The sequence below is a fragment of the Mustela lutreola genome, chromosome 13 (genome assembly GCF_030435805.1).
Source record: "Mustela lutreola isolate mMusLut2 chromosome 13, mMusLut2.pri, whole genome shotgun sequence".
In the NCBI taxonomy this organism is placed as follows: Eukaryota; Metazoa; Chordata; class Mammalia; order Carnivora; family Mustelidae; genus Mustela; species Mustela lutreola.
This window is the reverse complement of record NC_081302.1, coordinates 72139501-72155079: the sequence shown is the minus strand read 5'-3', so window position 1 is coordinate 72155079 and position 15579 is coordinate 72139501. Positions and strand designations below refer to the sequence as shown.

Here is a 15579-nt window from a genome sequence, read left to right as displayed (position 1 = left end):
TTACAGTAAAGCAAATGCATTTTGTTTCTGGCAGCTAAGGTATGAACATTTTGGAAAGGAATTGTGAAGAAAAGCAATTTCCTTCTGAAACGAAATCCAGAGATTTCATAATAAACTTTTGAAACAAGGACCTAAGTAGGGAGGGGCTCTGTGCTGAGAATCACACATTCCCCTTGGGATTCCCCTGGAGTGGTGGCGGTGGGGAGATGGGCTGCTCACCCCTTGGAATTCCCTTCCCAGAATCAGAGGACGGATCTTGGCACTGCTGAGAAAACTAAAATTTCAAAAGCTTCTCTAAATATTAGGGGAAAACCATAAGGAACAGAGAACACACATGACTCATAAAAATAGTGATGCTTAAATGTAGGTCTCCTCTATTTCTATATTCTATCATACTTCTAATAAGAGAGTTTTTGCCCAGCCTCAAATACTACCTTTTTCATTCTAGACTTGCACCGTACAATAGAGGAGCCACTAGTTACATAGGGCTATTGAGCACTTGAAATGTGGCTAGTGCAAATTGTGATTAAAATGCACACTGAATTTTGAAGGTTCAGTATGAAAAAAAATGTAAAAATTTCAGTAATTTTTATACTGATTATGTGTTGAAATAATATGTTGGTATGTTAGGTTAATATATGATTAAAATTAGTATCACTTGTTTCTTTTTGCCTTTTTAATGCAGATACAAGAAAAGTTTAAATTAGACACGTAGCTAGTATATTTCTCTTAGTGCTGCATGAGACCTCGCATCCACTTCTATTTTCTTCTACAGAGGGGGTCCCAGGCGATGTGGGATAGGGCACAGGAAGACACACAGCTTTGGAGTCTAGAGGTTGTGGTATATGGAGTCTGCAGTGTCTGGCAGATGGAACGACTGAGTAGAGGCTGAGGAATAAGAGTGTGTTGCTCCGAAGAAAGGTCTGAGCCACAGACAGAGCTTTGGAAAGTTTTGCCCTATGAGAAAAAGTTAGACAAATAGAGCAGACAGCTGAAGAGGGGGCCCTGGGGACACCAGCATATAAGTCCTATGCCTTTGAAGTGGATCTGCCAAAGGAGAGTATGGGAGAATGATCAGCAAGGCAGACAGAACTCTAAACGAGAGATGTATGAAGGCCCAGGGAAGAAGCGCTTCAAGGAGGAGAAAATGGACAGCAGTACCTGGAAGGGAACCTGGACACTTTCCCTTTTTTTCAATCCCCACATTTAACTAGTCAACACGCTCTAGCTTTTTTTTCTGATTTATTCCTCTAAACGACACTGTTTAAAGTTATCTGTGTATGTGTTTCCCCCCACTAGACTCTAAGTAGAAACAGTATCACCCTTGTCCCCACAAGATCTAACAACACAGCCTGACATTCAGGAGGTGCTCAGTAATTACATGTGAACCGGAACTACTTTCTCAATAGATAAGTGTGATCTTGGGATTTACTAAATATTAAGAGAAAAGCAAGATCAGGGTAATGTCAGTGAAGGAGTAAACAGTAAACGTATTGATGGATCTGAGATCCAGCTTGCTAGGAGCTGCAATCACATCTTTGCTGGTTCTCTCTAGGTGGCAGCCTCCAGAGATCTGGGCTAACCCGAGTCCAAGGATCCCTGTGAAAACACTCTTTAGTGCCCTCATTTCAACCAACCAACTTTTCAACTCTGTTGAGAAAAAAAAAAAAGTTCTGTTCCATTTCTCGCTTATAGGATGACCAGCACTATCTTACTTTGCTGCACTTGAAACCATTACCATGACAGATGGAAACAAAATTATAAATCATTTTCGGCAAATGAAACATTCAAATGTTTCTCTAAGTATTACTGTTTAAAAGACATGGAAAAATGAGGTACATAAGAAGAACTAGTGAAAACCAGGAACTTAACCCTCAAACCTACAGCTCCAAATAACCCAAGATTTGGAAGGCCTAATTATAAATCAGCCCCAGGTTTCTACCCCAGAGATGCCACGATGGCAGAAAGTCTGAGACCAAGACGGAGCTTTCGAAGTAGTCTAACCAAAGACCCCGGAACGTGTAGAACCAGTGCAAACATGTAGGCGCAGTTTTCCCAATGCTTTCCAATCCTATGTCTTTTCTTCCCCTGCCAAAATTTTTCCAAATTTTTTTCCTCAACAACATAAACTAGACTTATCCACACCCATATTTCTCTTGTCAAATGTAAGTGGTATAAATGGAAAGGACCGGAAGGACGTCTAGCTGGGCGTGCGTGTAGACTTCTGATGCCCAGCAGCTCCACTTGCACCCGCTGCCGCTTTCTGCCCAATCTGACCAGTCAGAGACAGGACCCTGTCCTCCTCTCTACCAACACTGTTCCCTCCTGGCTCTTCCCTCCTCCTTCCCCTAGAAGCCAGGTGGAGGCTGCAGGAAGCTAGAAGACGTTAGGGAAAGGGAGACAAGGGAAGAGAAGTGATGCAGCATATCTATGTCTACTTGGCTGAATTGACAGGGGGAAATGCACAGGGCTCTGGTGGCCTGGGAGTGGTCTGCCATGCAGAATGTCCTCTGGATAAACCTGATTTTGCTCACTGTACTCCACTGCCTCTGCCTCCCACAATCCACTCCTTATTCTTTTTAGTGCCATACTCCTTCCCCAAGGTGAGGACCTTATCTTCTCTCCCACAGCACCTATTTGCCACTGTGCACATAAGTACTTAAGGACTATGATCTTTAAAGCCTGGGAGCAAGAGAAAGTAGGCTCAGTCCATTTTTCTAAAGTTCCATTCTGGAAATTAGGGCAAGATAATAAAAACAGGGGCTGGAGAAAGCTGGGGACATTCTGGAACCTGGCACAAGCCTGGATAGATGGTCAGCTGGTTTGCATCAGCACAGCAGAAAGGTGTTTCAGAACTGGTCACTACTCATGACATAGTCATTGTTAAATATTTATAATATTACCCTTGGGTAAGGCACGGCAGTGTGGATTCTAATGTATTCATTAGAAATCCAAATAAATATTGCCAGTGAAGGCCCCTAAGAAAGCAAGGCTTTGCCAGATACCTGAGTCCCCTCTGCCAATGTTTGTGCCTCTACACTAATACCAGTCGTCTCCCCTGAAATCATCCCACCCAGGCCAAAAGCAAGTCCAGGTTCACAATGGCTCTAGAAGCCTACAGAGAGAGCAAGACTCTCAAGGAGTTCAAGCAAACCCCAAAGACCCTGGTCTCCATCTGGAGCAGACCTACCATCTGGTAGAAAGATGAACTAAAGCTGTACGAAATGAGCATAAGGGAAAAAATAAAGCTATTTTAAATAAAACCCTTAATTCCCAATAAAGATGGCAGATGGAACACAAATATTTAATTGCCACTCTCTCCTTGAAACCCCACTAAAATGCTGGGGAGGTTGTTTTGTTATTATATTTAAGTATAAACTATAAGAAAAAAGAAGATTACAGCAACAAAATTCTGAAAACTGCAGAGCAAAGGCCACGTGTAAATTTGGCAAAAACAAACAACTAAACAAAAAACCCTGAATTATAGAAAGTCATGAGTCAACACAATTTACTCTGCATAACCCCTAAAATTTCAGGAACTAGAAGATTTGGGGTTGAAGGCAAGGCTCTAAACAGGAAGGTCAGTTGGAATTCTGTTTAAGAAACAAACATCCAGAGTCAGGCAATTGGGCACCTCCTAGAGAAGCCTGGAGGTTTATTTCCTGGAGATCAGACAGGATAGGATGAAGTAGGAGGTAAGATAAGACAGTTGGGGCTCCCTTTCTGAAAACAGAGGGAGTAAGAAAATGCCTATATGTTGGACAGTAAAATCACTCCTTGTTTCTCTTTTTCAAATATGAATTTTCATTTTTGGAGTTTGTTAAACTAAACTAAACTGAACAGTTTTTAAACTAAAGCAGTTTTAAAAGACAGTTACCCCTCGTATGGCACAAGTCCCACAATCCCTAACCAATATCCTTGAGCTCAGATTTGTTTCAGAATTCAGAAAGTGTGCGTTTGTTTGTTTGTTTGTCTGTATACAGGACATGTGTATGTGTATATATAACCTTATATTCTGAGTGGGGGCTGGGCAGCCCATGGTAATTAAACACAATATTTCTGCAATGAAATGTATGAATGGTCGCACTAGGTAGGAGAAATAAGGAGTAAAACTAACCTGTTAAAGCGTCAAGTTTTGCTCCCAATTTAGTTTTAATACCAAACACTTAAGAAACAAAACAAAACAAAAACAACTTTTGATCCAGAGCTTTTTGGATTTCGGAATTTTAGAAATGGAATCACAGACCCATACTTAGATATAAGACCTACCCTTCCATCCCGATGCGATTTTTAAAATAAACTACTAAACGTTTCTGTGTCTTATTTTCTTCCATAAAACAAATTAAAGTAGGGCAAATATCTTCAAATTTAGATAATAAAATGTTCAAGTTGTTACCTCTTTTGTTGAGTTTTTTATTGTTCAGATAACTAATCAAGAACAGTTGAACAGGTTATCCAAGCCAATTTTGGTATCCCACGAGTATACTGCCGAAAATAATCCTTTGGGTGGGCACTGAGCACTCTTTCTTGGTGGGTAGGATCTTCAACAGCACCAGGAAGACTGAAGAATTCAACTACAAACAAAACACAGGCCAAACAAGTCCAAAGAAAACAGTGACCTACATGGATCTGCTGCCAGTTTATCAGGCTATTTCCCTATTTACGCCACTCCCCTGGCATCTAAGTCTTTACTCTGTCCCCACAGTCCCACATCCTGCCTGGTCCTGCCTCATCCCAAGGGTCAGTCTCCCTCACACTGCCCCACCCCCGGCTCCAAATCCAAACGCCTTCTCTGTCCCACTCCCTGAGGATCCAGCTAAATACACTAAATCATGCAACTCATAAACCAAGTTTATGGAGTCAATGTGTGACTCTCTCCTCCATAACACAATTTCTGTTCTGTTCTGTTCTTTGAAATGCCTGGGACATTTCAAAGACAATGCTTTAACTCAAGGAGGTATTTAAAGAAAGGGAATTAACCCTGCTAACAGCCCATTATTTTTCAGGCACTATGTTAAGTACTTTGCACAAGTTGTTTTGCTAATCCTCATGTAATATTCCAGGACAGGTTGCTATTATAAATCTATTTTCTTACAGGTGAAGAAACTGAGGCTCCGAGAGGGTGGCTTGTTTAAGGTCAGACAGCCAGCCAGCAAGAGCTTCAAGCTGGGAACCCATCCTCCTTCTAGACCTCTGCCCCACCTCCTTCCCCAAGAAAACACCCTGGTGACCACAGGAAGAGGATTTTGAAATAGGCAGGGACTTGAGCGTCCTAGAGCCAACCACATACTCCTGCTATTTCCCTCTATGCATTTCTATCTACCCCTTGAGGCCCACTAATCAGCACATTATGCCAGACACAAAACAGGGAGGCATGTTCTCATTGTTAATTATAAAAAATCCTGTACATAGCCCCAGTGCTGATAAAGAAACCCCCCCACAAGAAAAGACTAATAATTAGGGGTGACTGCTTTGTAGGAGAAGACCAGAAGGCAGTCTAGCATGAATGTGGAAGATGAATATAAAAATCAAAAGTAGTATCCAGAAAGTGTCCTTGACACAAAACATCCAAATTTAGCAGACGGAAAAGACGGACAGAATTGGCCACAGCCAAATCTGTCCGTGCTGGCTGCGTGCATCCTGTACTGGTGTCCCTGTGGGGCGGCCTCACGGAGCGGGGAGGGAAAACACTCCCTTCCTAACTTCAGCCTCAACATAAACTCCATGAGGGCAGGACTATTTTCATGGCTAGAGCCTCCAGGTACAGAACAGTGTCTGAACCGAGGCAACTCAAGAAATATTTGTTGAACAAATAAACGAATTCCTTCACCCGCTTTCTCTGGAATTGCTCAGGGCCTCTTATCCCTTCTCAGACTATATTTATCCCACATTTTCTAAGGGTCCGTCCGAATTTCAGGCTCTTTTCCCAAACCTTTCATCCTTCTCCTTCTTGCAGCAGAACCAGTTTTAAAAGAAATAAAAACATTTTTACCGGGTATATGTGTATTTCTAGCTGAGAAATGGAAACCCAAAAAACTCTTAGAAATAAGATTAAAAGGAAGAAAGAAAACATATGGTAAATGCAGAGTGCATTCAATTCTTATCGAATGCAGACACATGTACACTAAAATCATAGCAGCTGTGTTTATTTCATAATTTAGGCATTTGAAAAAAGTGCAAAGTGTTTATTTTAAAGTCAGCTCGATGTCAAGTTTAAAATATAACGTGAGTCTGTCTACATGTTTTACCTCCTTTCCTAAAGAGTTTTTTAATATTTAAATATAACCTATATTCCTAATACCCAGCTCTCATCACACAACAATCTGGGGCAGAGGGGAAAGGTGGTAATCCCTCATAAACTGTGTTGACAGAGTACTCTAAAATGTGTTCTAACCAAGAAAGTTGGAAAATAAATTTGGTAACGACAATCTAAGCTTTGTTGTATTTCACAAAAAGATCTGCATTTAAAGGAAATGGAAAATCACATGGGCAATGGCACACAGGGTTGCTATGGTAACAGACTACATTTTTTATATTTACTCTTCAATTGTGGTACATAGAGCTATTACAACCAAATAATGTCAACATCCACTTCCTTCTAATCATACAGAGGTCTCTGGGATAAGTTGTACTTACAGTTCTGGAAACTCTCATTTTTAACCAATCTTCTTTTGTCTTTTCTAGAAATTATAATTAAAATACATATAATGGTGATTAATATTTGGCATTGGGGTTAAGTCTGTATCATTTTACTTATGTAGGAACATTCTCAAAATGGCAAAAGAAACCTAATAACCACAAATGTCCATTTAAACATTTAAAATATTGGGATTGTATAAGAGAGAGAGAGAAAGAAAAGAGAGAGAGAGAGAGTGAGAATGGGTATGTGTGTGTGTGTTTGGGCAGCAATAAGTTCTCAATGTGGAATGAAAAGAAATAAGTTTAGAAAAATGAATTTGGTTTTACTAACTGGGCACAAAAAGAAATCTTTCCCACAGCTGTGCTTACTTAGATGAACAGTTAAGAAATACCTACTAGCCTGAACTATATAATTTTATGTTTCACTAAATCTTGTTTTTACCACTTACCTCATAATGTACCCTTAGCATTGCCTCTGGGAACATTTTTTTTTTATAAAGATTTTATTTATTTATTTGACAGACAGAGATCACAAGTAGGCAGAGAGGCAGGCAGAGAGAGAGGAGGAAGCAGGCTCCCCGCTGAGCAGAGGCCCCGCCTCTGGGAACATTTAAAATCACTATTAACTAATGCCAACTCTCTTCCCACCTACATTATACAGTGCATTGCCTTTTCCAGAATTTCTATTACCTTTCTAACCTGCCCCACTAGTCTTCCTCCACCTACCTGGAAAATGAATAGCCTGTCAGAACAGTTATGTCTCTCACTATGGACCAACAGAAAATACCAATAATGTGGTGCTTCCAAGTCAAGTAAATATGAATCTAATGTGTCACTGTTACTCTGTCATAACAGGATAAGACTGTGGGCTGGACAGGGGGAAGGAGGTAAGGAAGAAAGGGCTCTCCCAAACGGGGCACCTCAGTCATCCACAGTAGGCCCTTATGCCAGCCTCACTACAGCAGAATTGAGGAATTAAACACAACTCGCTCTTAGGGACGAAGTGAAGGAGCATGTACTATTCACCCATCCACATACAATCCTTCTCTAATTTAATATAAGGGATGTAGCCTTCATATCATATTCAGCGATCAGATTTTCTCCAATTGTGTGTGGGGGGGGGTGTGGTGGGCGTGTGTGTGGTGTGTGTGGGTGTGTTTTAAGGAAATCAGTTAGAGGAAGGTCTTCTTTGAAAGCCATAAAAATATACCTCAACTGATGTCTTCCATTGTAAATAGATCATCTTCAGTGTCTTCCAGTCAAGGGAAACCACACAGTCATCAGGCAACAAAGATTCTGTGGAAATAAAAGGGAACAAATGTCATCTCTGATGTCATGCAGATATTGACTCTAAATGTGAAGATATGCAAACATGATATATAGACTGACATAATGGTAAAAGCCTGGTTTGGAAGACACTTCACTGACAGCTAAAGCAGGAGTTAGTCTGTCTCAGGGCTTTACTGGTAAACACTATTCTGACTCAATGAAAATGCATATGTATACATGTAAAATGACATGTATCATAGCTCATATTCTCATTAAGTACAAATATATATGTGTATATATATATCAATAATATATACATCTTATATAATAACACACATATTACATATTATATATTATATTAGGTGTTACTGTCACAGCACATAGGATTTCCTCTATTTCCTCTTTTCCTGTGATACGTATAAACAGTGCAATCGTAGCCAGTTTAGTCTTTGCACAAACTGGTCCTTCCACAGAAGAGTGTCTGGGGGAAAACCCTCACAGACAATTAGGATGGTCATAAATAAGTTCAAACACTGATATGCACATATCAGCCTTACCAAACCACACAAAATGTTTACCTATCCTCACATATCCCTGGCAACATAGGTAATTTCGTTTCTTCAGGCCTGTATGTGGCTTTACCATATAATGCGTCCTAATACTAGGACGCATTCGTTTAAGTTCCCTGCCTCCTACACAAGGCCACTGGCCACAGATACATCAGAGCTTCACTTATCCAACCTGGCCAAACAAATCAGCACACAGTTTCCACTTACAGTTTTCTCCTCTCCTTTTATAAGCACCTGCCATATCCAAACATGAAATTCTCTCCCCATGTCTTTCTATTCAGCAACATTTGCATAAGCACTGCTTATAATTCACTTCCACATTGAAGCCGTCCCCCCAAAACCATAACCACATATTCTTCTCAACCATCCCTTAAGCACTGCTAACCTCGCTCATAAAATATTCATAAGCTTGTCACTTATAATTTCTATGTACAATAATTTTGTTTGGTGTTAGTCTTGTCTCCCCATTTAGAAAGTAAGCTATTTGATGAATGAGGTCTATTTCCTCTAGAAAGCGTTCCAAAGCTTAATTAATGGATGCCTGATCATTATTGCTGATTATGATGTTATTGTGCATTCAAGGGAGGAGGAAGTTTAGAATCTTTTCACACCAATGCCTTCATGTTTTCTGGTGCTGATCTAAGGCAGTGCTTGTTAATCTCTTCGAACCATGAACTGCCGACCCCTCGCCCCATCCCAGAAGCTGATAAAATCTACGAAATGTCTCAGAAAAATGGTCCAGAATGACACAAAAAATTTTGCATATAACTTTAAAATATGGACCGGGGACTAAGACCACTGGCCTAAAATAACTTCACTTATCATTTAAAATTCCCTATAGCAAATGCAGTTCGATTTTTTTTTTAATTGGCGTATTTCTTCAGTGCATCTAGAAAGATAGCAAATTGCAGCAAACTGTTTAAGATGTGATTCTAGGCAAAGCTTACAAAAATGATAAACATAATGCTAGAAATGCGAGAGCCCATTGATAATTGTGATCTCTCGCCCTGAGATTTAGCCAATCTCGGGTCTGAGTTCTGAGGACCAATTCCGTGCAGAACAGCAGAAATTTAGGAGCAAAGTAAAAACCTCTGGAAGATAAGCTGTGAGATAAGAGCAGGGCCCAGGGACCCAGCTGGTGCAGAAAAGAAAGAATATCAGGAAGATACAGAAGTATGGAGATTGGAGTTTGACTTCCTGGCTCTTGCAGTTCTGTCCCCAAGGAAGGGGACACATTCTACTCCAGGAGATCACTACCACTGCCACTGATTTACAGATAAGCAAAAATGGGGATATGTGCTCCATTTCCTGTATAAGACACGTAGCATCTTAAATGTGTTTAGTTAAATACTAAAGAAATTTATTTAGAATTTTACTCAGCATGTTACAAAAACATTCTCATATGTTTTAATCACAGGTGGGTTTTTCATTTCCAAAAACAACAATAGCAAGAAGGAACCTTTCAAGTCAACCTGTCAGACTCCTTCTTAATCTTCTTTTTAATATTCTTCTCAGATAGTTGAAAAACTTAAACTTATTTCAGAATTTTTCATCATTTAATCTTCACTCTTCTTCCCTCTTTACTATGCTCGTATCTACAAGTCATACTGTGAATGGGAAAGAAAAGGGTCATGTGCCAAATAAGGGAACTGTATAAAATAGAAAGATTTTTTAAAATACGGGGGTAACTGGGTAACTCGTCTCTATTTGTTACATAATTACTGTTTGCCTGCCTCATCCTTTGTTCCTGTCAGTGTCTATTTATACAGAGAGTCCAAGGATTCTAAGTGTTCAAAGACTTTTAAGACTGGTGGTCCTCAAGGTGGAGGCATGACTTGAAGACCGTGCACAATTTGCCACAGGTCCGCTACTTCCACTACCAAAAAGCATCACAAGATCAATTAACTGCACGAAGTCACTAACACAAGGTAGAAACACTTCAAAAAAACTACTCCTATATGTTAAACTAGAATTTTTGTTTGGAGTGAATAAACATAGTTTACCCATTGGAACTCCAGGTGATCCAAAAAGCTTTACTAGTTGAAAGGCAAACCCTTGTGATAATTGCAGCTCAAGGGACTCAACGCCAGGGCTTGTAAAATCTTGGCTATCTTCAGTTTGCAAGAACTGTAACGGCTTGGGTTCTTCCCATGTCTCCAGCTTCTCATCAAAGCTTTCATTTAAAAAGTGAAGATCAGAAGTGACCCTAAAAGAGTACAAAGGATCATGCTGGCTACTTAAAACTCCTGAAGAAACAAACCCTATGTCACGTGGTTGGTTATCTACTCTTGTTTGAGATTTGGAAGTCAAAAATGATCTCTTGCTTGTAAAGGATACCATCCGAAAGCTAGATGTATATTGTAGCACAAGAGAAGGAATAGGGTTTTTGTAAAAATATACAGAGTGTCTATTAAATGGCAGGTAATGAGAATAAGATCGTCTACCAACATTTAGAGGAGGATCTTCGATAATATCGAAGTAAAACCATGATGGGTGATGATTAAAGGTCATGAGTTTTTGTGTGGTCTCCTCTTTATTACATATTTCTGAAATTCTGTCTTTTTCTTCTTCCAAAATAATTTTTAGTCCATGGCTTTCTGTTAACAAGCCACATTCACCTCTTTCTTTTACATCGATATAGCTCTGTGCCAGTAAGTTAAAGTTTGGTGCCAAATTGAAAAGCCGTTTCTCTCTCCTTTTCTTATTCTTTGTTGAGTGTAAGTCACTCTTTGGGATATCCAGGTTAGGCAAGCAGCTTCTAAAGATACTTGTTTCTGTTGCTATGATTGAATCTGTATTCTCAGTTGAAGGTGACAAATCTTCATTTTCTATCAAAAGCTTCTCCTCTACCAGTGTTTCTGGACTGCTTCCTGGTACTGAAGTTTCTTCGGAAGTGGAGATCAATGTAATCAATTGTCCCCTGCTGTCTGGAGAGGCCAATTTTTGCCATCTATCTTTCTTTGGTCTTTGTTCACATATAAACTTATGAGGTCCCTCAGGCCAGCTCCCCAAACAGGATTGTCTCTCAGAGCCTGGCTGTAATTCTTCATCAGATAGATTATTTGGAAAAAGAGGCCAAAAACTGCTCTTAGTTGCACTTACTCCTTGTTCCGTTCTTAAACCTTTATCTGAGGTTCTGGACGCATACTGATGGCACGGGATTGTTTCATTTTGGAGTCTTTTATCTACCTTCTCTCTCTTTTGCATAAATGAGCTGGGGAAGTCAGCAGATCCGCTCTGGATGTCTGATGCCGTGGGATGCCTATTTCCAGGATGCTTTCCTACCTTTGTGCCAGAGCAGTCATCACTTGTTACGCAGGAAAGATTCTGAGTCATTGTCAGGCAAGTCACAGAGTTTTCATTTGGCATCAGTGACACATTTAGAAATAAATCATTGTTTTCTCTAGGGAGATCATTTTTTAATGTATTGTCCAGCTCAACTGCAGATACAGCATTTGGAAAAGTATCTTCAGGATTTATGCTTTTCCATACTTCATCTTTGTGGCTGTTCACTAATTGTCCTCGTTTATTTCCCAGTGCACCAGTGAAAGTGCACACTGATTCTCTTTTGGTGTCTTCGATGTCTTCCTCTTCACTCTGAGATGGGTCCTGATCTCCTAGCGTGTGGTAACTTACGGTTTCAAATGAGTTTTCCTCCATGATTTTACTATGACTGTTCTGCTTTTTATTTCTTTTTCTGCTTCTCTTCTGTTTGGTTTTGCTGAGCCTGTGCCCAGTTTTCTTCAAATCTCTTTCTCTGAAATATAAAAGAATTAAGAACATTTATAACTTAATTATTTGTATAACACTAGCAAACTAAAACATACTCTTATTGTGCAAAGTTACAAATCATTAGTACAAGAGATTCTAAGGCATTGTGTACTTCGTAGTGTAATTTTAAACTACTTTGAAAAAGAGGGAAACTTTAATTCTCTCAGTTAAAAATGAGTATGCTTTAAGAAAGTTACAAGTCATTTTCACATACTTATTTCATAAACCAATAACTTTATGAAAACCCAATATTTTTCTTAGGAAAATATTATTTATACATGCAAAATATTATATAAATAGCCTCCTAACAAATATCTTGGTTTTCCTAAATCTTGAATTTTGAAAAGTGTAGCTGGCATAGTCACAGAATGAGACAACTGTAGTAGCTTTAATAGCTAGGTTTTCACTAGACATGAAAAGTGTGGCAATTAAGTCGCTCCATCAAATTGCAAAGAACATTTGATGACAAGCAGCAAAGTTCAGCATTTGTGATATGTTTCTAATTGCCTACCTGGCAGTGGTTCCAAAGGTGAGGTTCCACCACTACTTTGTAAGATGTTTGTAAATGTGTGAAGGCATTTTTGGTGGTCACAATGACTGGAAATGTGTCACTGGCACTTGGTACTGAGGCCAGGCATGTTTACCACCCTGCAATGCCAGAGACATTCCACAGTAAAAAATTACCCCATCTTAAAGAACAACCGTGTTCCCACTGAGCACACTAAAAGTTCACAGTTGTCCTTAATTGAAGGTAATCTTTTGATACTAACAGAAAAAAGAGGGTAGAGAACACTTTCTAATATAGAATATAAAGGTCAGGTCATCTTCTATAAGGTACAGATAGAGACATAGTAAAATGCAGTGGGGGGAAGGACAGCAGACACAGCTGAGGAAAAAAAAAAATCTAGGGAAGAGAACAGAAAAACAAATAAACAATTAAACAAGCAAACAAACATGGAAGCCAAAAGAGATAAGGAAGAAAAATCGTAGTTGATTGGCTGGGTGTTAGACAAAGGCACTTGTCAAATCTACCCCTGGTCCCTGGCCTGCTTCATTCCATCCCATGCTGTCAGACAATTTTCAATACACAGGAGCCCTGAACACCTTGTTCTCTGTCCCCTAATTGCTGCTGTCCTTGTTTACACATTCCTGGATGTTAGTGTAGAAAGAACATTAGGAAATGCTAAATTACTCAGAAGCAGTTGTGATGGGACTTCTATAAAAAGAATGTCAAGTAAAGAATGCCATCTCTGGCAGTAACTCCTCAGAGTCAGGTCTAGTGGATTCCAGTGAAAGCTTTAGTGGAAGCCTAAGGTGCAGTAAGTTAATGAGACTCATACTACAGACTAGAATGTTACTCTAAAAACTGCACTCTCTTTGCCCAAACATGAACCATCCCATTACAGGGAAAGGAGGAAAGGAATAGGTAGAGCTTGTTGTTGCCTTATTTACGGCAGTAAATGGTAATATACTGGGGACCTAAAACTCGTGCCAGGACTGGTGATTCTGTGGAGGTGAAATCGCTTAATGTATAGCTTGAAACAGATCTCCACAGAACAAGGAAAGAGACCCCTAATCAGTGGAAATGGGGTTACTAGATATGTATGGTTTAACACAAAACGGGTTATAACTCCCTATACTATCAGGAGTTCTAATGTCCACAATGTGACTTTGAAAACTGACTTAAAAAAAAAAAAACTATTCATTGCACACTTGCTATGTATTAAGACTAGTTGCTTTATACGTACAACTCACCTAATCTTCACAACAATGATATGCAGTAAGGCAAATGCTAGTCTTATCCCCATCTCAGAAAGGCAGTTGAGAAAAGAGAAATTAAAGAATTAGCCTAGCTACAGCCTCTGTGGAAAACATTATGGAGGTTCCTCAAAAAATTAAAGACAGAACTGCCATACGATCCAGTAATTCCACTGTGAGAATACTGAGAATATACCCAAAAGATACAGAAACACTAACTCAAAAAGTTATCTGCACTCCCATGTTCATAGCAGCATTATTTACAATAGCCAAGACAGAAACAACCAGAGTCCTTTGAGAGACAAAGAGATCAAGAAGCAGTGGTATATGTATACAACGGAATATTGTTTGGCCATTAAAAACAAGGAATTCCTATCATTTGCGACAACACGGATGGACCTTGAAGGCATTGTGACAAGAGAAATAAGTGAGAGAGAAAGACAAATACTGTATGACCTCACTTACATGTGGAATCTTAGAAACAACAAAAAAACAAGAACCAAACTCATAGAAAAGAAAATCAGAGCTGTGGTAACCTCATGTGGGGGCTCAGTGGAGGAGGAATTAGAAGAAGGTGGTCAAAAGGCACAAACTTCCAGTTATAAGGTAAATAAGTCCTAGGGATGTAATGTACCACATGATGACTATTACTAACACTGCTGTGTGGTATACAGAGAAGTTGTGAAGACAAGAGATCCCAAGAGTTCTCATCACAAAGAGGATTTTCTTTATTTTTAAAAATTGCATCTACATGACATGATAAATGTTAACAGAACCTATTGTAACCATTTAGCAACACAAATAAATTAAACCATCATGCAATCCACCTTAAATGTATATGGTGATAGATGCCAATTATTTCTCAATAGCACTGGAAAAGGAAAAAAGAATTTGCCAATGTTACATGGCTACTGGCAGGATTAAGAACAAAGCTGGCTGTCTCTAAGAGTTCATACTCTTTAACAATCCTGCAAAATAGTTTCTTAATTTAAAAAGAGAATTTTATGAAAATACTTCCCTTCTGTCACTTTCTTCTCTCCTCCCTTTCATCTTCAAACTGTCACATATACATAAACACAGAGATATTCAGCTGGTAAGAGCTAAGTCCTTCCCATGGAAAGAGCAGTTGGGCCTTGACTTCTACTATCACCTAGTAGTGACTTGAGAGCTTTCTGTTGTCCTCTCTCTTTCTGAATCAAAGCAAACACTAAACAATAGCAGAGTGAGAAGAGGTGGTGCGGAGCAGAATCCATCTTCCTAATCAGCCTCTCTGTCAAGGCTCCATATGAGCAATAGGTAGAAGGCCTAACATTTGGATTGGCAAATGGGCATAAGGGTCTTCTTCTGCAATTTATTCATTTGTCACAGGGTGGAAATACTGAGAAATAATCACCTTCTGGATGTATTTTAAAAACAAGCAAGACTTGAAAATAAATTAGATATGGAGTATAAGAAAAAGATCAAGTATGAGTAAAAGGATTTGGGTCTGAACAATTGAGGGGATGAAGTGGCCATTTACTGAGACATAGAAAGAAGCCTATGAAAGGTATGGGTTTAGAGACAGAGTTGCCAA

At 39.4% G+C, this 15579-nt stretch overlaps 1 protein-coding gene across 4 annotated transcripts in view; it reads right to left on the bottom strand.

The window, feature by feature from the left end:
• The window catches only part of N4BP2L2 (NEDD4 binding protein 2 like 2), an 85809-nt gene that overhangs the window by 4188 nt on the left and 66042 nt on the right, over positions 1 to 15579 (bottom strand). For 2 of the 4 annotated variants that reach the window (XM_059143786.1, XM_059143788.1), the window contains exons 7-10: positions 10481 to 12234; positions 7850 to 7935; positions 6637 to 6680; positions 4400 to 4574 (exon numbers count right to left, since the gene is read on the bottom strand). In XM_059143786.1, coding sequence (XP_058999769.1) covers positions 6657 to 6680; positions 7850 to 7935; positions 10481 to 12234 — 1864 coding nt within the window. In that variant the 3' untranslated portion in view covers positions 4400 to 4574; positions 6637 to 6656. Of the gene's footprint in view, positions 1 to 4396; positions 4575 to 6636; positions 6681 to 7849; positions 7936 to 10480; positions 12235 to 15579 lie in introns of those variants that run through there. The other 2 variants (XM_059143785.1, XM_059143787.1) reach the window with 2 other exon arrangements.